Genomic DNA, 20,945 nt, shown 5'->3' with positions numbered 1-20,945 from the left:
ACGGGACCGAGCTACACCGGGCTCGTTCTGCACCGCGGCTGCCTCAGCACCGGGAACGGGCCCGGTCCCGGCGTGCCCCCGGGTGTTGGTTCTGTTCTGCGAGGCGGGTCCCGTTCTGTCCGAGTCCGGGACAGACCGGGGGTCCCCACTGGCCCCTGCCCGCACCGGGCACCGGCCCACGGAGCGCAGCGGGCACCGGAGGGGAGTCCCCCTCTGCCCGGGGCCAGCGCCGCCCTGGCAGCGCCAGCGGGCACCCGGGGCACCCCCGGGGCACCCGGGGACCCGGCCCTGCCGTGCCAGCCCTGTTCCCGGCTCATGGGCTGGGCGGCACCGGGCTGAGGGGCACAGGCAGGGGCTGGGACCTCCGGGGGACTGTCCCCAACGGTGGGACACCCGGGGACCTCCGGGTGACTGTCCCCAGCGGTGGGACACCCGGGGACCTCCGGGGGACTGTCCCCAACGGTGGGACACCCGGGGACCTCCGGGGGACTGTCCCCAACGGTGGGACACCCGGGGACCTCCGGGTGACTGTCCCCAGCGGTGGGACACCCGGGGAGGGGCAGCAGAATGAGCCGGGAGGTGACAGTCACAGAGCCACGAGTGTGAGTGTGTGTGTGTGTGTGTGTGTGTGTGTGAGTGTGAGTGTGTGTGTGTGTGTGAGTGAAAGTGTGAGTGTGTGAGTGTGTGAGTGTGTGTGTGAGTGTGAATGTGTGTGAGTGTGAGTGTGAGTGTGAGTGTGAGTGTGAGTGTGAGTGTGTGTGAGTGAAAGTGTGAGTGTAAGTGAGTGTGAGTGTGAGTGTGAGCGTGAGAGTGTGAGTGTGAGTGTGTGTGTGTGTGTGTGAGTGTGTGTGTGTGTGTGTGAGTGTGTGAGTGTGAGAGTGTGAGTGTTAGTGTGAGTGTGTGTTAGTGTGAGTGTGAGTGTGAGTGTGAGTGTGAGTGTGAGTGTGCAGCCACGCTCACACAGACCCCAGAAGGGTTTAGGGTGGCAAAGCCCCCAGGACCGAGTCCAGGCTGTGCCGATTTCCCCCTGAGGGTGCTGGGGCAGGAAGGGATGGGTCACTGCAGGCTTTTCCAAACATCCGGAGTGTCCAGGGGAGCAGGGAGGCCACCCCAGGCCTGGCTGAGCTGTGAGGACCAGGAGTTCCAGGAGAGGAAGAGGAGGTGACTTTCCCCAGTGCCAGGGCCACAGGAGTGCTGCCAGCCCTGGGTGGGACAGCTGGGCATGCAGGGGTGAGAGCAGGGCAGACTGGAGCAACATCTGGGCGACATCTGGGCACCTGGAGTGATACTGAGCGTCCTGGGGTGACGTCTGGGCACTTAGGGCATCACCCTGGGGGATGTTGGAATATACTGAGGGAACATTGGGGCATCCATGGCCACATCTGGGCATTCTGGGTGTGTCCTGAGCAACATCTGGGCACCCCGAGCAACCAATGGGGACTCTTGGGACAGTCTCTGCTCATCCCAGAGCAACATCTGTACACACGGGGAGACATCTGGGCAGCACCTGAGCAGCCTGGGACAGAGTTTTAGTGCTGTAGTTCCAGACCTGGACAACTCCTGCAACATCTGGACAGCTGGGGACACATCTGTGCAGTCCCTGGGCTGTGTTTGGGGGGGGTAAAGCTCTTCCTGAAGACTTTGGAGGCAGGGGGACGCCGGAGTCACCCCAAAAATGCACTTGCAAACCACACAAGCGGGCTCTGCTCCAAGCTCTCTTCCTCCCGTCGGAGCTACATTCCCAGGAATTCAGCAGCAGATGCCTCGCCCGGGTGCAACCAACAGGATAAACACCTCGGGCTGCAAAACCCGCGGCACAACAAATCCCTGCGCGGTTCCTCCCCTCCCGCGGCGCTGTTATTTTCTGCCGGGTTGGAAGGGATCCCGTGGGAAGCGGGATCGCATTCCCGGCCGCTTATAGCACAGCACGTGTGCCGTGAATCAGCGCTCGGGATTCGCCGGCAGCCGCAGCCAGCGAGGCCCCGCCGCTGCTCCGAGCAGGAATCCTGAGTCAGAGCTCGGAAATGGCCGGGCTTTAAAAGATTTTACTGCTTTTATTTCATTTTTTATGATTATGATTTATTTAGTTTTATTCATTTGTCTTCAACTAGCAAAGGCAATATTTCCCCAGGCGATGTGGATGGGATTTAGAAGGGTTTGGGGGGTGTTGACACACCCCCAAATTTGGGGGATTTGGGATTTGTTGGTGGGGTTAAGGTTGGAAAATCAGAGTGGGAGGCAAGGATGAAGCCAGCACAGGGATGCTGAAAGCTGCTCTGCATCCCAATCCCAGCATCCTGGGCCAGGCTGGATCCGGGGGGTCCCCACGGCACCCCAGAACCTCCCACCCCCCAGGGCACCTTGTTCTGCCAGGTCACACATGTCCCCGTGTCCCCACAGCTCCCTGCCTCAAAGGAAGCCCTTGGAGCAAGGAGGCTTCACCCCTCAGAGACCCCAAATTCTGCCCCTTCCTTACTACCATAATTAATGAAGTTGGATAATAATTAACAGTGGTTAAAAGTATCCAGTGAATAAAAGAACAGTGGATCAAATTGGATAATAATTAACAATTGCTCTGCCTGACCCAGCTGTCCCCTCTCCTGCCCGGTGGCCCGGTGGCACTGTCCCAGTGCCATGTTCCAGATCCCAGTGCAGTGTCCCAGTCCCTGGTCCCTTCCCCTGGCACCTTTGGCATGCAGCTCCACTGTCCCTGTCCCCACTGCACTGTCCTGGTGTCACAGTGCATGGCCTCAGTGTCCCCACATGTGCCCCCAGGATCCTGGATGATAATCACAGAATCCCAGGATGGTTTGGGTTGGAAAGAACCTTAAACCCACAGTGCCACCCCTGCCATGGCAGGGACACCTCCCACTGTCCCAGGCTGCTCAAAGCCCCAGTGTCCAGTCTGGCCCTGGGCACTGCCAGGGATCCAGGGGCTCTGGGCACCCTGTGCTTGTGTCCCCGAGCATCCCTGTGCCCTGGCACTTCCTGCCTGCCTTGTCCCGCTGCACAGCCCAGGTGGCACCCCCAGCACTGACCCTGTGCCTGCTGCAGTGTCACAGAGCTGTGCCACCGCCCCATGGCACTGTGCTCCTGCACAGGGTCCCTGTGCCAGGGCTGGGTCCCAGAGCTCCACACCTGGGCACAGCCCGGGCACAGCCTGGGTGCTCCGGGGTGCTGGGCACTGTACCTAGACAACACCTCACTGTCCCTGTCCCAGTGCAGTGTCCCTGGGCACTGTCCCTGTCCTGTCTCTCATTGTCCCACTGTCCCTGTGCACTGTCATCCTCATTCACTGTCCCTGTTCCTCTGTCCCTGTCCCTCTGGCCCTCTCCTGCTGTCCCTATCTCTCTGTCCCTCTGTCCCTGTACCTGCCCCTCTGTCCAGCTGTCTCTGTCCCTCTGTCCCTGTCCCTGTCCCCCTGTCCCTGTCCCTGTCCCTCTGTCCCCATCCCTGTCCCTCTGTCCCTGTCCCCCCATCCCTCTCCCTGTCTCCCTGTCCCTGTCCCTGTCCCTCTGTCCCTGTCTCCCCATCTCTGTCCTGTCCCTGTCCCCCTGTCCCTGTCCCCCTGTTCCCGTCCCTGTCCCTCTGTCCCTGTCCCTCTGTCCCTGTCGCTGTCCCCATCCCTGTCCCTGTCCCTCTATCTCTGTCCCTGTCCCTCTGTCCCTGTCCCTCTGTCCCTGTCGCTGTCCCCATCCCTGTCCCTGTCCCTCTATCCCTGTCGCTGTCCCCAGCCCTGCAGTCCCTGACGTCCCCGCACGGGGGCGCAGTCCCCGCTCTCCGCGCGCTGCACGGTCCGGCCGGCAGGGGGCGCGCGCGCCGCGCTGGGCGCAGGGAGAGCGGGGTGGGAGGGGCCCGTTCCGGGAGCCGCGAGCTGATTGGACTTAGCGCGGAGGGGGCCTATGGAAGGCGGGCGCTGATTGGGCTCGGCGCGGAGGGGCCGATGTAAGGCGCGCGCTGATTGGCCCCACGGTGTCCCCGCACGGAGAGGGACGCGCGCCGGGCCGGGGCCGGTGCGGGGCCGGTCCCGTCATGGAGGAGCCGGGCTGCGGGGCGCAGTTCCGCGCCGCCGTGCAGGTGATCCAGGGGCTGCCGCGGAGCGGTGAGTAGGGGCCGGGCCCGGGACCGGGCGGCCGCGGCGTGAGCGGCCGCGCTGACCGTGCCCCGCAGGTGCGTACCGGCCCTCCTACGAGGAGATGCTGCGCTTCTACAGCTACTACAAGCAGGCGACGGCGGGGCGCTGCCAGGGCCCGCGGCCCGGTTTCTGGGACCCCATCGGCCGCTACAAATGGTAAGGGGGGGGTCCCGCTCCCGGTCTCGCTCCGGTTCCGGTCCCGCTCCGGTTCCGCTCCGGTTCCGGTCGGCCCGGCCCCGCTGACGGCCGCCGGCCCCGCAGGGACGCCTGGCACAGCCTGGGCACGATGTCCAAGGAGGAGGCGATGGCCGCGTACGTGGCGGAGATGAAGAAGGTGGCCCAGAAGGTAACGGGGCGGGCGGCGGGGCCGGGCCGGGCGCTGCCCGGTGCCCGTGTCCAGCCGCGGCCCTCCGCAGGTCATTGACACCGTGCCCATGGACGAGAGCACGGAGGAGATGTTCCGCTACTTCGAGCCGCTCTACGAGGTGATCCACGACATGCCCCGGCCCCCCGAGTCCTTCTTCAGGAGCAGAGGGGGTGAGTGCGGCCGCGGGGCCCGGCCCTGCCCTGCCCGCGGCGCTGCCCTCCCGCTGCCACCGGCACCGGGTCCCGTTCGTCCCCGAGGGGACACGGGGTGGACACAGCACATCCCAGAGACACTGCCGGGGCACTGCTGCTGCTGCCGAGGGGCTCTAAGGGCACACCGGTGTCCCTGTGTGTGACAGAGGTGTGCCTGTGTGTTACAGAGTTGTCCCTCTGTGTGTGACACTGGTGTCCCTTGTGTGACGCATCCTGGGCTTTCTCTCCACCCAGCTCTGATTGAGGATTTGAGCTCAGTCCCCCCCGTCCCCCTGGCCGTGGGCAGGGATCAGCTCTGGGGGAGGCTCTGCTGCCCCTTGGCTCCAGCCCAGCTGCTGGAAACATCTGGACAGGCCGGGCGGGAGGGAGTGGAGAAGCAGGGCTGGAGCAATGGGATTGTTTGGAGGGGTGTGTGTGGAGGAGAGCCCTTCTGGCCCTTTCCAGGCCTCTGCTGCTGCCTGGGGCCAGGAGGGGCTGGGAGCTGTCCTGGCCTGGCTGTGTCTGGTGGGGAGGACTGAGGGGTCAGGAAGGATCAGTTCGGCAGCACAGGGGCTTCAGCAGTCCAGGTGAGTGACCTGTGTTGGGAGAGCCCTGGCAAACAGATTGACTCCCAGGCATCTGTCCTGTGCCTGTCACCCCCTGCTTCCAGCCAAAACCAAATGGGATTTTTGGGATGCCAAAACCAGTTGTGTGTAAGGCTGCTCCTCCCCATGGTACCCAGGTGAATCCCTTTAAAAGGCAGACTTGGTTTTCCTCTGAAATTTAAAAACTGTGTCTAAACTGGTCATTATTCACTTGGGAGTGTCACTTACAGGTGACATTGTCACTTAAATCTAAACCTGATGGAACAACGAGCCCAAGGTGGCTGGAACTGAGGTGCAAAGCACTGAGCTCCTGGAGGTGTTGAGTCATTTGTGTTAAAGGCTCCCAAACTCACCTTCAGACCCTGCAATCACAGCTTTGGTGGCTCTTAACTGGAGCAGAAAGGAGATTTCAGAGTGTGGAGCATGGCAGGTGCCTCCAGCAGCTTTTGGGCACAGAGCTGGAGGGCTAGGCAGCTTTGGGATTGTTTATTTACCAAGACAACACGTGATTAAGCAGCACTTGGAACCCCCATCATGGATGGATCCAGGTCCCACCAGGTCTCCAGGGAGTGGGGCTTTCAGCAGAGCCATGTGAACGTGGTGGCTGGAGCCAGGTCTGTCCTGGTGTCTGTGAGGTGACAGGAGCCACACTCTGTGGGTCACAGCACGCCCTGAGGAGCATCTGGGGATGGGGAGAAGGATTTTGGGAATTTGAGGAGGATTTGGGAGGATCCCAGAGCAGTGGCACTACCCCTGTGTGGGGTGCAGCTGCCCCTCGGTGTCCCTGTGATGCCGAGGGCAGGCTGGGGACAGCAGAGAGTGAGGGAAGGAGCAGCAGGGCAGCATTGCCACACACCTGCCCAGGAGCAGGGAGCAAAGTCCTGGGGGCTGCTGGAAATCTGGCTGGGATTAACCCCTTGGGCTCCACGGGGTGCTGGGGAGGGCTGGGGCCTGTCAGGTCCTCTCAGGCTGCTGCTGGCCCAGGTCCTGGGGTGCTGCTGCCCACACAAGGCTCCTCCAGCCAGCACCTCTTGCCCTGGGCTCTGTTACCATGGCTGTGCCGTGGCTGTGGGCACTGCCAGGGGACAGCACTGTCGCTGACACTCACCGGTGCTGATCCCCCTGCCTGCTGCCCCAGGGGCTTGGGGACAGGGACACCCCAGGCACCCCTGGGTGAGCAGGGTGTTGTGCACAGGGTAAGCCCAGGTTGGTTCCTGGGCTGCCAGTAAACAAACCTGGCTCGTCTCCTCCAGAGGCTGCTGCTCCCTGTCATTCCACAGCCAGCCCAGCCACAGGGAGCCAGCACAGCCAGGACAGCAGCACTGAGGCCACAAAATGACCCAGCTGTGCCTTTCCCTCTGTGCAGAGAGCCAGGGGCAGCAGGATGGCCCCGGCCAGGATGGCAGAGAGAGCAGCCCAGCTCCAGAGAGCCCCAGAGACACCCTGCCTGGGCAGCAGCAGCACGGGCAGCACGTGCCAGGTTGGTGTCCCTGCTGTGGCCAGCACCTGGCAGAGCCCTGTGGGGCAGCATTGGGGCTGGGGCTCCATCCATCCACGGAGCTGTTGGCTTCAGGCACCTCTGCTCCAGCCCTGGGTGCTCTGGGCACTGCCCAGGTCAGGGGTCCAGCTCTCACTGGACGTGTGGGGTTGGCTCTGCCTCAGTCCTGCTGTGCAAAGGGGCCAGAATCTGCTAGACTGTGGGGACAAGGGGAGGCTGTTTCCCCATGGGCTGGAAATATCGCCCTGCAAGGTCCCTGATCCATGAGGGGATGTTCTCCCGTGCCTCAAGCCACATTTGCTGCTTCCTTGGCACTGGGATTCACAGTGCCAAGCCCTGGTGGCACCTCTGCCCTGGCTTTTCTCTCACAGCCCCTCGTGCAGTCACCCCCTGTGCCCCCCTCGAGGGCCCCTGGCTGTGCCCTGGGTTGGGCAGGGTGCTGCAGGGAGGTTCCTCCTCCTGCTGCTGCTCCAGCCTTCCCCCAGGAGCAAATATGGTCACAGAGCGAGTGCCAGTGTGCCAGCCTCGAGTGCTGGGGCTGGCAGTGCCCAGGGAGCTGGGCAGTGTCCCTGCCTGTGCCACTGCTGCCCAGGGGCCCTGGGGGTTGTGCCAGTGGGACACTGTGCCAGCAGAAGGGGGAATTCAGTCCTCGGCTTCATGGCCACGTGAACAGAGCTGCTTCCACCCCTGCAGTGCCTCAGTTTCCCTCTCCAGCCTCGCCCTGGACAGACACATGCCCTGTTCCCACTGTGCCTTCTGACAGCTGGGCACCCCTGCCCTGCCCAGGGCTCAGCCCTGTGCTTCCCTTCCAGGACCTGGGCTGGCTCCTGCCCCTGAGGCACTTGAGGGGAGCCAGGTGACGAGTGACTCTGAGGGGGACACGTTCAGTGACACCCTGGAGCAGATGGAGCCTGAGAAGGTAACGGAGGAAGCCCTGGAGGCTTTTCCACCCCTGCCCTGCCCACTCTGCATGGCAGCACCAGCCTGGGAGCCTGACAGAGCCTGCAGGGACACCCTCCTGCAGCTCTCTGTGCTTCGTGTCACTCCTGGAGCCTGCTCCCTGTCACTAGGGGGGTGCTGAGGAGCCTCCCCAGCCCCCCCATTGCTGTGGTGAGGCTCTGCTGGGGCACTGGGGGCTGGTGGGGCTGGGCAAGACCGGCAGCTGCACATGGGTGCCACCACCTGGGTGGCTCCCGTGCCACTTCTCCCTGCTGCCATGTTTGGTGCCATGCTGAGGCCTGGTGGGTCTGGTGGAAGGAGGAAGGAAGCCTCCCCTCTTTTGCCACCTCAAGTCTGGGCACTCACACCCCTCAGATGTCACCTCCCAAGCCAGATGCTGGCTGATGTCACCACTGGGATTCAGCTTCACTCAGTCGCCTCCACCCCCAAAAATGGCACCACAAGAGAGGGACTGCACTGCTGCCCTGGCATTGCCCTCCCTGCCCTGGGAGGGGAGTGGGGGTCTCAGGGCCCTTCTCTCCCATCTCATAGGCCGGGCAGGTGCGGGGGCTCACCCCAAAGGGGGTCCAGGCTGGGGCTGAGCCCCCAGAGCCCCACAGTGCTGGGCAGGGCGAGTGGGGCGAAGGCAGAAGAGCCGAGGGGAGCAGCACCACAGACCTGCCAGCCCTGGGCTCCGAGACAGGTGGGTGCAGAGCTTGTCCCTGCGCCCCCTCCTCCTGCTGCTGCTGCTGCCCACCTCCATGGGCTGGGCTGGGCTGGGGGTGGGGGGGGACTGAGTTTGGCTCCAGCACCTGCGGTTGGGTGATCAGAGGCTGAAGGAAGCCACAAGTGTCCTGTGTCCACATCCCTTGGTCCCCAAGCAGCTCAGCCCTCCTTTGGCCATTTCCTGCCGTGGTACTGAACTGCCTCAGTTTGGAGGATGCTCTGCTAGCCCTCCAGCAGCCAGGCAGGGGATGCAGGGCCCTGGCTCCCCGTGCCCAGCTCCTGCCCCTGGTCCAGCTACACCGGCAATGCCTTCGGATGTGGGTGGTGCCAAGGGTGAGCTCTGCCCAGCAGGGCAGGGGTGAAGCTGGGCCCTGTGCCCTGGAGGCCTTGGGGACAGCAGTGCTGCTGGGGTCTGGGGACCACCAGGCCTTGAGCTGTGCCACTGCACCCTGTGTGCTGTCCCCAGACATACTGGGCTGTCCTGGGGTGGCATTGCCACCCTCACCCGTGGGACTGGTGCCATTGCTTCACCTGGGCACACCCCACATGTCTCACCCTTTCCCCTGTTTCTGTTCCCTTCTGGGCTGCTTGACGTTGTCCCCGGGCCAGGCTGGGCTGTCCCCAGGGCCGGCAGCGAGTCCCTGCCTGTGTCCTGCTCCCTGCCTGGATTATCCAGGTGTTTGCCAGGCTGCTTTGGGGCCTCTGCTGGGCCCGGGGGCGGCTAGGGAGGAGCTGCCCTGGCCCTGGGTGTCCTGCCCTGTGGTGGCAGGTGTCACCAAGTGTCACCAGGTGACCCACAGGCACCACAGCACCCACCCCGTGGGTGGGCTGGCCACCCACCACCACCACCACGGCACTGGAGTGTCACAGTGGTGCGTGGCCCTGGGGACAAGCCGGCTGCTGCTAGGGCCGCCAGGCTGGGCCGGCAGCGGCTGTGGGTGGGCAGCCCATGGCAGGTGCCCCGTGGGAGTCGTTGCCCACCAGTGGGTGCCAGCACGGGGTGGGCAGTGCCAGCCTGTCCTGCCAGCCGTGTGCCCGTCGCTGTGCCCGCAGATGTCCGGCTGGCCGCGGGGGACCCCGGGAGCAGCCCCGAGCTGGGCCCGGGGCTGGCGGCGGAGCTGGAGGCGCACGTGGCCAGCACGGTGCGGGCGCTGCAGGAGGAGCTGCGGCGGGTGCGGGAGAGGCTGAGCCGGCTGGAGACGCTCGGCACTGCCCAGGTACGGCCGGGGACAGCGCTGGGCTCAGCTCCGGGCCCTGCGACACGGCTGGCCCCGGTGTGGGGACTCCCCGGTGCTCGGTGGTGACAAATCCTGGCGGGGCCGGGGACGGTGGTGCCTTGATCCGGCCCAGGGTGGAGGCAGGGCTGCCCCTCGCTGCCATTGCCCCACTTATTCCCACTGTCCCCCTCATTCCCTCTGCCCCCCTCATTCCTGCTGCTCCCCTCATTCCCATTTCCTCCCTCATTCCCAGTGCCCCCCTCACTCCGGTTTCCCCCTCATTCCCATTGCTCCCTCATCCCTGTTTTCCCCTCATTCCCACTGCCCCCCCATTCCCATTTTCCCCCTCATTCCCACTGCCCCCCCCATTTCCATTTCCCCCTTCATTCCTCTTTCCCCCTCATTCCCGCAGCCCCCGGTCTCCTGGCCCAGCTGCACCCTCTGGTCCCTGGCAGGAGCCCTGCATGGCCTCCCCAGCCGTTCCCTCCCTCTCCCAGGGCACAGGGGCAGGAAGGGGGTGCCAGGCCCAGCTGCACCCCAAACCCTCTCCTGTCTTGCAGGGGGAGGCAGCTGGGACAGACCCTGGCCCGGCACTCGCTCCACAGGTGAGTTGGGGGCAAGGAAGTGCTGTGGGTGGCCCTGCTGTCCCCCTGCCCACCCGACCGCCCAGGGGGGCATGGGGACACAGCTGGGGGAGGTCAGGGGAGGAACCCCCAGGGGAGCAGGTGACATCCTTGGGGACACAGCCCAGGGACGGCGGTGTGATGCACAGAGGAGGAGGGATGTGACCGGGACAGTGGGCCGTGCCGGCGGTGTCCCTTTCAGCAGAGGGCTGAGGGAGTGTTCACTGCCTTGGGTGCCACCTCTGTCCCCTTCCCCTCGCCAGGCCTTGTCCCCGTGGCGCCTGACCGTGTCCCCGCGCACACTGCTCTTCTTGGCCACCTGGCCCTTCGTCACCCAGTGGCTGCTGCGCCACTGGCAGGGCAGGAAGAGGTGACCCCCGAGCACGCGTCCCCGCCGCCACCGCCACCCCTCCTCGCCATCCCGCTTCGCACGGAGCCACGCGGGAATCGCCTCAGCAGCCACCGGGCCCGCCCGGGGAACCGGCACCGACACTCAGGGCCAGCACCGGCCACCACGCCGCCGCCACGCACAGACGGAGCAGGAGCAGCCCCGGGCCCGTCCCGGCCTCCGGGGCCGCTGGGACATCACCGAACCTGCCTCAATTAAAGTCGCCTTTTCGGTTCAACCCCGCTGCCTGTGCCCTGCCAGGGGAGGGGAGCGCGGCCAAAGGCTCCGGCCCGGCCGCTGTCACTGCCTGGTCACCCCTGTCCCCGGCCGGTCACCCCCCCCGTGGCTGGAGGTGGCCGTGGCGACCTGTCCCCCGTTCAGGCAGCCTACCCCCAGGCCCCGGCCTGTCCCCCCGGCCGGGTTCCATGCCCACCCTGAGGGTGCCACCGGGCCTGTGCCAGCGCCACCCTGTTCCGGAGACGGCGGTGGGGAAGCCCCTGGAGCTCCGTGGGCCGGGCTGCAGCGGTGCCATGCCGGGGGTGCCGGGTGCGGGGCTGGGCAGGGCGGATCCCCCCTGGTGGCATAGGAGGACAGGGACCCCCTCTTCCGCGGGCCGTGCCCCGCCCGGCCGCGAGGCCTCGGGTGCCCCGGGGCCCTTTTGTGCTGCTCCCCCTCAGACACGGAGCCCGAGCTGCTCCCCCGGCCCGGCCATGGATCCCCCAGCCGTGTGTTCCTCAACGGGGCCCCCAAACCCCGCCAGCCCCACCAGGGCCGCGGGGCTCCCCCGCCCCCGAACGTGGGGCCCGAGGGGGACATCGCCACCGTGGCTGGGGGGTGGCAGGGCCAGGAACGAGACCGGTACCGGGACCGGCACAAGGCCCGGGGTGTCCCCATCCCCCTCCTTCCCCGTGCCCCTCCCCCCGCACCCCCCAGGCTTCGGGAGCGCGGCTCCGCACCGCCCCTGCAAAAAGGGACGCGGCGCCTTTAAGAGAGGACTTCTTTCGCCTTCGGTTTGTTTACATCTCCCTCCGCCAACTGCAGCATCGCCGCACTCCACTCAGCGCTGGGATCCTTCCGCTGGGCCCCTTTCCCCCCGGGCCCGCGCACCCCCAGAGAGCCCCTCCCGGCCCCCCCACAGCCCAACTCGGCCCAGCCCGGCCCTGTACAGCCCCTCCGGTCCCGGGGTCTCAGCACGGCCGGCGAAACCTCCGCCGCGCGGGGACTCTTTTCGGACCGTGCCAAAGCCCCGCCGTAGGGGGGACGCGCGTGCTGCCCTCGGCGCGGGCCTGAAGGTCGCGAGGCGCGCGCGGCCCCGCGCACGGGGACTCCCCCGCCTCGTGGTACGGACCAGTCCCACACTGGCCCCCTCGCGATTGGTGGCGCCGAGCAGGAGTGACGCCCATCCTGGCCAATAGCGACCAGTTCTCGCAACGGCCGGGGGCGTGTCCCGGCGGGCCGGCCCGCCCCCCGCGCCCGCCGATTGGCCGCGAGGCGGCACCGCCCGCGCGCTCGGGGCCGTGGCGGCGGCGCGGGGCGCGCGGCGGGGGCGGGTCCCGACGGGCGGCGGGGCGGGGCGCACAGGGCGCCTGCGCGGGGCGGGGCGGGGCACGCGCGGCTATAAAGGGGGCGGCCGCGGCCGAGGAGAGGCAGTCGGGAGCGGGCGGCGGCGGGCGCGGGTTGGGTTGTGGGGTGGGTTTGCGGCGGGAGCGGCGGCGGCGCGTGCAGTGCGCGCGGGGAGGCGGGCCCGGCGGCGTTAAACCTCCCCCGGGCCATGTCCCGGGCGGCCTGAGCGGGGCCAGCCCCATGCGGCGCCGGTAGCGCCCGTCAGCGAGCGTAGCCGAACGCAGCGCTATGGCCGACGCGGCGCCCGCTGAACCGGGGCAGGAGCCCCAGTGCGAACCGGAGCTTCGCTCCGAGCCCGAGGCGCTGCTGGAGCCGCAGTCCGAGCCCGAGCCGCAGCCCGAGCGCGGAGAGGCGCCGACGGAGGACGGCGATGCCGGGCGGCTGCCGCCCCCCGGGGCGGAGGCGGTGGCGGGCGGCGCCGAGGGGCGGCCGCCGGCGGGCGGAGCGGGGCGTCCCGGCCTGGGCCCGCGGTACCGGGCCGTGGGACGCACCGAGGAGTGGCCGGTGAAGAAGAAGCACCGTCGGCGGCCGTCGAAGAAGAAGCGGCGCTGGAAGCCGTACTCGAAGCTGAGCTGGGAGGAGAAGCAGCAGTTCGACGAGCGGCAGAGCCTCCGCGCCTCCCGGCTGCGAGCGGAGATGTTCGCCAAGGGGCAGCCGGTGGCTCCCTACAACACCACGCAGTTCCTCATGGAGGACCATGACCAGGAGGAGCCCGACCTGAAAACCGGGCTGTACCCGCGGCGAGCGGCCGCCAAGTCGGACGACACGAGCGAGGAGGATTTCCTGGACGACGCGGCGGACGAGGACGGGGGCAGCGACGGGATGGGGGGGGACGGCAGCGAGTTTCTGCAGAGGGACTTCTCGGAGACGTACGAGCGGTACCATGTGGAGAGCCTGCAGAACATGAGCAAGCAGGAGCTGGTGAAGGAGTACCTGGAGCTGGAGAAGTGCCTGTCGCGCATGGAGGAGGAGAACAACCGGCTGAGGATGGAGAGCAAAAAAGCCGGAGGGGAGGCGGCGGACCCAGCGCGGGTGCAGGCGCTGGAGCGGGAGGTGGACAGGCTGCGAGCCGAGAACCTGCGGCTGCTGCGGGAGCAGGAGCTGCCCCGGCAGGAAAAGGGCCCCTGCAAGCCGGGGGAGTGACACTGGGCAGGGGGGCGCGGGGGGGTTTTTACAGTGCTGGGTGGAACATTCGGTCCTTGTACAGAGTCGCCGCGGACCCTTTTTACAGGCTAAACTGCAGCTGGGTGGGCCGAGGGCTCCCCCTTTTTTAGGTGGCTGTGACGGGGCGAGGGGGGGGTTGATGTATTGGTGATATCTGGTTTATGGTTTTGGTTTTTTTTTTTTTTGTTTTGTTTTGTTTTTGGTGTCTAAACCAAAAAAACAAAAATCCCCAGGAAAGCTGTAAATTGGCCAAAACTGACTATAAAAAAAAAAAAAAAATACAGAGGTCTAATAAATTTAATTACTTGTAACTGTAATAGTTTTGGTGTGATTTCTCGAAAATAATCAGAATGGCATTCCACCAGGGAATACATCCTGGGTTATTTTCGTCGTGTTATAACTGTTGTTTGATTAAACTTAGTTGTAATTCCCTGCTTAACCCTTTTTGTTATTATTTTCCCCCGTTTCTTTTCAATTTTAATTCTGCTTCATGAGCTGAAATAGTTAAAAGTACCTGTAAGGGGGGTGAAATGGTGTGTGATGGACACAGAGGAGTAGGAGTAGCCTCAAGTCTGTCTGTTTGCCTAAGGCTCACTTAAACTTGACTCTGTTTCCCCGCAGCTCTGCAGGAATCCAGGTCCTTAACTGAAATCCGGGCAAAACCTCCCCCCCCCCCCCCAAAAAAAAATCTACCTCAAGCTACAAGTCAGAGGAAAAACCTTAAAGTTTTGGAGCAGCCCAAGGAAAAGTTTTGGTAGTCAGCACTTGGCCTCTGAAATGGCTGACGAGGGAGCAGGCAAAGGCGATGGCTCAACCTCCCTCCTGCTGCACCTGAGAAGGGGAGGAGGAGGGAGAAGCTCCGAGCCTGGAGCTTTTTTGGGGGGTGCAGGGGTCCGTGAAGGGGTGAAGCAGGGGAGGGGCTGAGGCTGTTCTGACTGAAGCGCAGCCAGAAGTGGGGATCGGGCTGGGAGGTGATGAAAGCCGGACCTGGCGAGGCAGGAGCCGGGATGGGCCCGGGCAGCTGCCCAGCAAGGGGGGAATGGGGCATTTCCACAGAACCCGAGGGAGGGCAGGGCAGGGGGGGTGGGGGCTGTCCCAGCGCTGCCGGGCAGGTGCGGTGGGACCGGATCGGGGCTGGAAATGTCCCACCAGGTTTAACCCCAGCCTGGCCAAAGCCCTGCGGCTCCACGGGGGAGAACCAGCCTTGTTCGGGGGGAGAGGCCAGAGACATCCCCAGCGCTACCAGCGCAGGTGGGGCGGTGTACAACCGGGGGTTAAAGCGGCCGAGGTAGCCGCTGGAGGGGGAATTACACCGATTTTATCTCCCCCCATCCCCCCCGCCCCCATCCAGCGCTGGGGCACGGCGGGGGGAAGGAAACGAGCCATGGCCACTTGCTCAAGAGCCCGGGAGCCAGCGGCTCCTTCCCTGTGCCATGACATCACCGCAGCGCCGGGGAGGGGGGGCGATGATCCTGCGGGCTGGGATGCGGCCGAGCCCCCGTCCTCCTCCGGCCCGGGCCCGGGCGATGCTTCCCCGCCGTTTATTTCGCTGCAGAGAGATTCCCTCTTCGCGATTCCCACAAGAGGCGTTTTCTCCCGGGACCGATGGCACCGACGGGGGTCCCTGACGGTCCCAGCTCTGTGAAATGCAGCTCCCGGCACCTGCTTCGTGGGAAAACCTTGATCCAAGGGGATATTCTCAGTCAGGTTTTGCCCTCATCCACTCACTCCACACCTGTCAGGTTCAAGTCCCTGGAATAAATGTTTTCTCTGAAAATGCTCTAAAAAAATACAACTTAGAAAAACCTCAAGCAAACAAACCAACTAAAAGGGCCATAATGATCAACTCTCCAACCTCCTCTGCACCCATCAACTTCTGCTTTTTTCCATCTGTTTTAACCAGGTTATCCTGATCCCAAGGGCTCAGTGCAGCTCCTGTGCCCAAAGCTCCTGCAGACATAGACCAGAGACATTCGGGGAACTTTGAAACCTCTGAGTGGATCAGTAATGGATAGGGAGCTCCTCCCTGCCTGGGGGGAGAGCTCCCCAGCCCAAGACTTCCCAGCAGCTCTGGAGCCCAGGGGCTGACTGGAGCTCAGCTGTGTGAGCACAGAGCCACAGCAGCAGGGATCAGCCTGGCACAGCTAGTCTTGGAACTAGAGGCTGCAGTCATGGAATGGCTTGGGCTGGATGTGACCTTAAAGACCACCCAGTGCCAACCTTGCCGTGGTGGGCAGGTCCTGGCAGAGGTTCCCAGAGCAGCTGTGGCTGCCCCTGGATCCCTGGGAATGTCTAAGGCCAGGCTGGACAGAGCTTGGAGCAGCCTGGAGCAGCTGGTGTTGCTGCCGTGGCAGGGGCTGGAATGAGATGGGCTTTAGGGTCTCTTCCCACCCAAAGCATTCCGTGATTCCCTGGACAGGGATGCCACTGAGCCAGGCAGGAATCACTTCCCCAGAGCTCCATGGCTCTGGGAAGGCGGCACCAACACTGGATTTGGGGTACCTGGGAACAGAGAGCATTGGGACACTCTCTGGCAAAGGGTCCCCCAGCTCCTCCCCTCCCAAGAGGTTTGTTTTCTAAAGAAAGGGCTGAAATTCTGTCCTGGGGAGAGACAGAAATTACAGCACCAATACAAAAATGGAGACTGCTCCATCCCATGTGCAGGAATGGCTTTTCCATTGGACAGAAGCAATACAGGGACACAGCAGCTCCCTGGAAATACTGCAAATCCAAGAAGGAAGTGTCTGTTGGGGTGAGGTGAGCCCCAAATCCTGCCCTGGGACACAGCAGCCCCTTGGCTCCTTTTGTGGCAGTGGCTCCCTGATCCCTGCCAGGGTTACACCCAGGGGCACAGCTCTGGCACCCCACCATCCCCTGCACCTGCCCCAACTCCCCCTCATGAGCTCCACCTTCCCAGGACACATTGGTGACTGGTGACTCTGGGTGACACAAGTGGCCATTTGGTGAAACATGAGGACGATCTGCAGTTGGTGGGGCCATCACAAAAAACCTGCAGCTCCAGCCCCCCAGGATTGCTCCCCTACTGCTCCCCACAAACCCTGTGACACCCAGGCAGGTGCAAAGCTCTCAGCTCAAGCCAAGTGTGACCCTCATGAGTTTGACAAAATAAGCTTGAAAATGCATTTTCAGCTGTCACAAGCATTTAAAGACACACACAATAAACCTCCCAGCCCCGGAAATGCAGCTGGGATATAAAATATCATGGAATCACAGAATGGATAGGGTTGGAGGAAGCTTAAAGACCAGTTCCACCCCACTGATATGGGCAGGGACACCTTCCACTGTCCCAAATTGCTCCAAGCCCTGTCCAACGTGACCTTGGACACTTCCAGGGCTGGGGCAGCCATCACCTTTCCATATGATGCTTTGGAATTCAGGACCTGCTAAAGCAACATCTGTAGAGTCACAAGAAGAAATAAAATTTAAAAAAAACCAACCAAAAAACCCAAACAAAACAAAAACAAAAATACCCCACCGACTAAGTGCTAAATGTAAAATAATCTGGTTTTAACTGGCCGACCCACGTCTGACAGCACAATCCACATTTAGAGCTCCCAAATCTCCCTGTTTTAAACCTAAACCCAGCCCCACAAATACCAAGGGATGAGCTGGTGTTATCGGCCTTTGCCGAAGGAAGCAACAACAGGGCTGGCAACTGGAGCTCCACTGAGGAGCCGTGGGGAGGCTGCGCCAGCTCAATCCCTCCCCAGCGCTGAGCACTCCCCCAAAAAAAAGCCATTTTTAGTTTTTAAAGAGCTGGGTTTTGACTTTGCACGAGGTAAACAACGCAGCAGGTGCTTCGGCAGCCCCGGAGGGGCACCGCTCCCTCCGAGCCCGGGGTCGCTCGCGTTTGTTACCGCCCGAGAAGTTCCCCCGGGCCCTGGTAACAGCCGAACGCTTTTGTTTTTGAGTCTCGGAGCTCCCCGGCGGGGAGGCCATGTTAGCTGAGATCCACTGGACCCGGCCGGGATCGCTTCGGGAACCCCGCGGCCTTTGGCTGAAATATGTGAAACAAAGGATTAAATACCGGGGATCTCTCCCCACCCAAACCGCGGTGTGTGAGGGACAGGACCCCGACACATCCAGCCTTCCTGAGGGCGCGTCCCAGCCCCAATTTCTATCAGAACTGCGCTGTTCCTCCCCTCCCTCCTCCTCACGCGGGGCAGGCAGGGTCAGCCCCGCACGAGATCGGCCTATGGCCGTCGAGAGACGTTCAGATACCGTTTAACGCTAATTCTGATCGAAAAACAGCCCCAGCCCCCGCCCAGTAACGCAGGTGCGGCCGGAGCCCTCTGGGCCGGGCTCTTCCACCCCACCGGCTCAGCTCCGTGAGGCGCCGGGCAGCGCTGAGCTCCGGCCCCGGAGCGCTGGCGGGGACACGGCCGGTGGCGCCGCGGCACCGCGCCCCCATTAGGGCCGGCGAGGGGCCCCACGCTCCGCTCGCGGGACAGAGCCCCGGATGGGCCGCCCTGTGCTGCCGCCACGGGGCCGCGGACGGGACTCCGGTCCACGACGGGAGTGGGCCCGGCCCGGCCCGGCCCCTCACACACAAAATGGCGGCGGCGGCGACACCGCTACCGCTCCCGCTCCGCCCGCCCGGCCGCCATAGCCGCCGTCCCGGCTCTGCCGCCCTCCTGCCAATCAGAACCGGCCCTGCCGCTGCGTGACGGCACGGCGGAGCCAATGGAAACGCGAAGAGCAGAGGAAAAGGCGGTGCCTGCATCTACCGCTAGGCTTTATGGGGGTTGTAGTCCATCTGCGCGTTGCGCTAGTGGGGCCGGGTCTGTTGCGGACTTGCCACCCCAGGACGCCCCGCGGCCGCACGTGGCGGGCGCTGTGTCACGGCGGTAGGCGGAGGAGCCGGGCCGGGCTCGCCGCGAGGGCGGAACAGCGAGCACTGAGGCCTCCGCAGGCCCCGATGTGCCCAAGGGGGCCTTGCCGGGCCCGGAGCCTCTCAGCGGGGCGGTCAGGGCCCGTGGGGCTCCGGGAGGAGGGTTTTGTCCGGGATGGCGACACCAAAAGCCCTGAGGGCTCCTTGGCCGGGGCGGTCCAGGAGGCCGCGGCCTTGCTCAGGCGGGGGCGGGGAGGATCCAGGAAGGGGCCTGGATTGAGGGGGTGACCCCAGCGCTTCACGGGATGTTCGGCCCCAAATGAGGGTGCCTGGCTCTAGGCCTGGCTTTCTTTTCAGCCGTGAGAAGTTTAACTCCATAACGCCTCTGTCCTTCTCCAGAGCCGTTCCAGCAAAAGCAGACGCAGATCAGGATCACAACGGGCACACGGAGATCGCAATTAGATGGATCACAATTAGCAGACACAGACTACATTTAGCAGAGACGTGTCCCCTCAGCACGGTGGGAGCTCGGTGTGCTCAGGGAGTGACAGTTCTCCCCCCAAATCACCCGACTGCCCAGTTCCAGCTCTGCCGAGGGCTCCTCCCAGGCTTATCTGGCCTCCATCTCAGATCTCAAGGAGAGAAGTGACCCACAGGGCAAGGTCCATGAGCTTTCTCAAAGGTTTCAAGGGGATTTTTCCCCACTGGTTGTGCCCCTTGCTGGCTGATCCCTGTGGGTGTGGACAGGAGGTTCAGTCAGCAGGAATTTTAAGGGAATGTGTCCTTGGGGGATCAGGGCACGTAAAAAGCAAAAATAAGCAATACATTTTGCAAATAAAAGGAAAGAAAAAAAAACCACAAAAACCCCCTCACTACAAACCTAAAATGTCTCTCCCTTCAAAGTTGGTCATCTTGAACTCCCATTTTCTGGGAACAGGCTGGGCCCTGGCCCTGACCCTGTGTGATTTTTGGGAAGAACAGTTCAGGGAATGAGCCTGAGCAGCCACTCGAAGCATTTGGAATTAAGTTCTGATGTTAGAAAAAGACAAAGGGGGGTTTGCTTGGAGTGGGGGGTGGTTTTATTTTTATTTTTGGGGGGTTTTGTTTGTTTGTTTGTTTCGGGGTTTTTGTTGTTTTATTTTTTTTGGGGGGGGTTGTTTTTCTTTCTGGGCTGGTAAATCCCCAACCATAAATTCTCTTCCCTATTATGGGATTTTAATGAGTGGGGGTTAATTGTGCCAAACGTTTTCTGGCCAGAGGGTTGGTGCTGGATATGGCCTGGCTGTTCCTAAGTGGTAAAGGGGATGGGGAGGTGTAAAATGGGCCAAATTTTGGGAATTGGGTGGGGAGGAAGGGGACAAATCCGCTTCCCCCTGGACTGTCCCAGTATGAGCAGTAGTAAGGGGGACAGAACCCCTTTTGCAGAGCTTGGGGGATTGGTGATGTTGGTGCCACATCCTCTGAAGGGGCTTCCAGGCATCACCCTGACATGGGACTTGGTGACCCCTGTTCCTGGGGGCTGTTCCTGTCCCCACAGGCCCAGGATGGGGGCATTGGCCCTGGCACAGCCCCTCCAGAGGGGTTGTCCCTGTCCCCCACCCCGGTCTGTTGGGATCTCCCCGGGAGGCAGAGCCAGGAGCTCTGGTGTGCCCCTGGGACAGGGAGGCTGCTCCTGGCACCCCCTGAGCTCTCAGATGTTCTCCCTGTGCTGACCCATCCCTATAGGCCAGAAAATACCCATTTTTGGGGGTTTCTGTATCAGGACTGTGACATCAGTCCCCAGCTAGTGCAGGTGGGCTTTGACTCCCAGCTTGTCCCCTCTCCTGGGATTTTGTGCTGTCAGAGGGACAGAGCCTGATGACAGCCTCAGCCATGGGATCCTCTGCTTGTTCCTGCCCTTCCCTTCTTGTTCTGGTTTTCCCTGCCTGCTCTGCCCTTCCCTACCTGTTCTGTCCTTCTCTGCCTGCTCCTGTCCTTCCCTGCTTGGTCCTCCCTTTCCCTGCCTGTTCTGCCCTTCCCTGCCTTCTCCTGCCCAAAGCAGAGCACCAGGGGAGCATGCAGGGCTTTGGAGGAGGCAGGAGCAGCCTGGGCTGCTGATAACCCCCCCAGCTCCAGCTTTGGGCTTATCTCTGAGCCCAGCTCCAGCCCCTCTGGCACTCCCCCGCCGTGCCTTCAGCCACCGCGAAGCTCTCTGAGGTCCCATGGGCCATTTTTTGTCACCTTTTGGGGTTGTTGTGAGGGTGCAAAGGCAATCCCCCTCCCCAGGCCTCTCCCCAGTCCATCCCTGACTCCCTGCACCCTCCTGGAGCTGGAGGAGTAGGTCCAAGGTCCCGAGGCTGCCTGGAGGAGCTGGATCAGCCAACCCCACACAGGGACAGGCTGATTCCTGAGCTGGTGCCAGAGATACTGTGCTTTATAGATCCAGATTGATTTGCCATGTATTTGGGTCTTTTCCAGCCATATTTTAGCTCCTCCACACCCTGGCATGTCTGGCTGAGCACTGTCACCCCTGCGTCCTCCCACCCCTCGTGGCATCCCAAAGCCAGGGTGCCACAACCCTTTCCACTCTGTCAGGAACAATTTTGGGACAATGGATGTTTGCGCCACCCTGATCCTG

General features: G+C 63.2%; 2 protein-coding genes across 6 annotated transcripts; both read left to right on the top strand.

The window, feature by feature from the left end:
• Positions 1 to 3,963: 3,963 nt before the first annotated feature.
• On the top strand, positions 3,964 to 10,927 carry ACBD4 (acyl-CoA binding domain containing 4). Of its 5 annotated transcripts, XM_059869369.1 has the most exons (10): positions 3,964 to 4,102; positions 4,171 to 4,291; positions 4,397 to 4,481; positions 4,552 to 4,672; positions 6,665 to 6,778; positions 7,609 to 7,715; positions 8,288 to 8,438; positions 9,515 to 9,678; positions 10,239 to 10,283; positions 10,565 to 10,927. In XM_059869369.1, the coding sequence occupies exons 1-10, from the start codon at positions 4,033 to 4,035 to the stop codon at positions 10,673 to 10,675; spliced, it is 1,089 nt and encodes a 362-aa protein (XP_059725352.1). In that variant the 5' UTR covers positions 3,964 to 4,032; the 3' UTR covers positions 10,676 to 10,927. The 5 variants fall into 5 exon arrangements, with proteins under 5 accessions (XP_059725352.1, XP_059725351.1, XP_059725354.1 ...); XM_059869368.1 differs by lacking the exon at positions 9,515 to 9,678; XM_059869370.1 differs by lacking the exon at positions 9,515 to 9,678 and having other exon boundaries at positions 3,975 to 4,077.
• A 1,451-nt stretch (positions 10,928 to 12,378) lies between these two features.
• Positions 12,379 to 13,793, top strand: HEXIM1 (HEXIM P-TEFb complex subunit 1). The gene has a single exon (XM_059869391.1). The coding sequence runs from the start codon at positions 12,541 to 12,543 to the stop codon at positions 13,453 to 13,455; it is 915 nt and encodes a 304-aa protein (XP_059725374.1). The 5' UTR covers positions 12,379 to 12,540; the 3' UTR covers positions 13,456 to 13,793.
• The last annotated feature ends 7,152 nt before the right edge of the window (positions 13,794 to 20,945 follow it).

This window comes from Haemorhous mexicanus, chromosome 28, assembly GCF_027477595.1.
Source record: "Haemorhous mexicanus isolate bHaeMex1 chromosome 28, bHaeMex1.pri, whole genome shotgun sequence".
In the NCBI taxonomy this organism is placed as follows: domain Eukaryota; kingdom Metazoa; phylum Chordata; class Aves; order Passeriformes; family Fringillidae; genus Haemorhous; species Haemorhous mexicanus.
The sequence above is the reverse complement of the archived record's forward strand: the minus strand, read 5'-3'. Positions and strand labels throughout refer to the sequence as shown.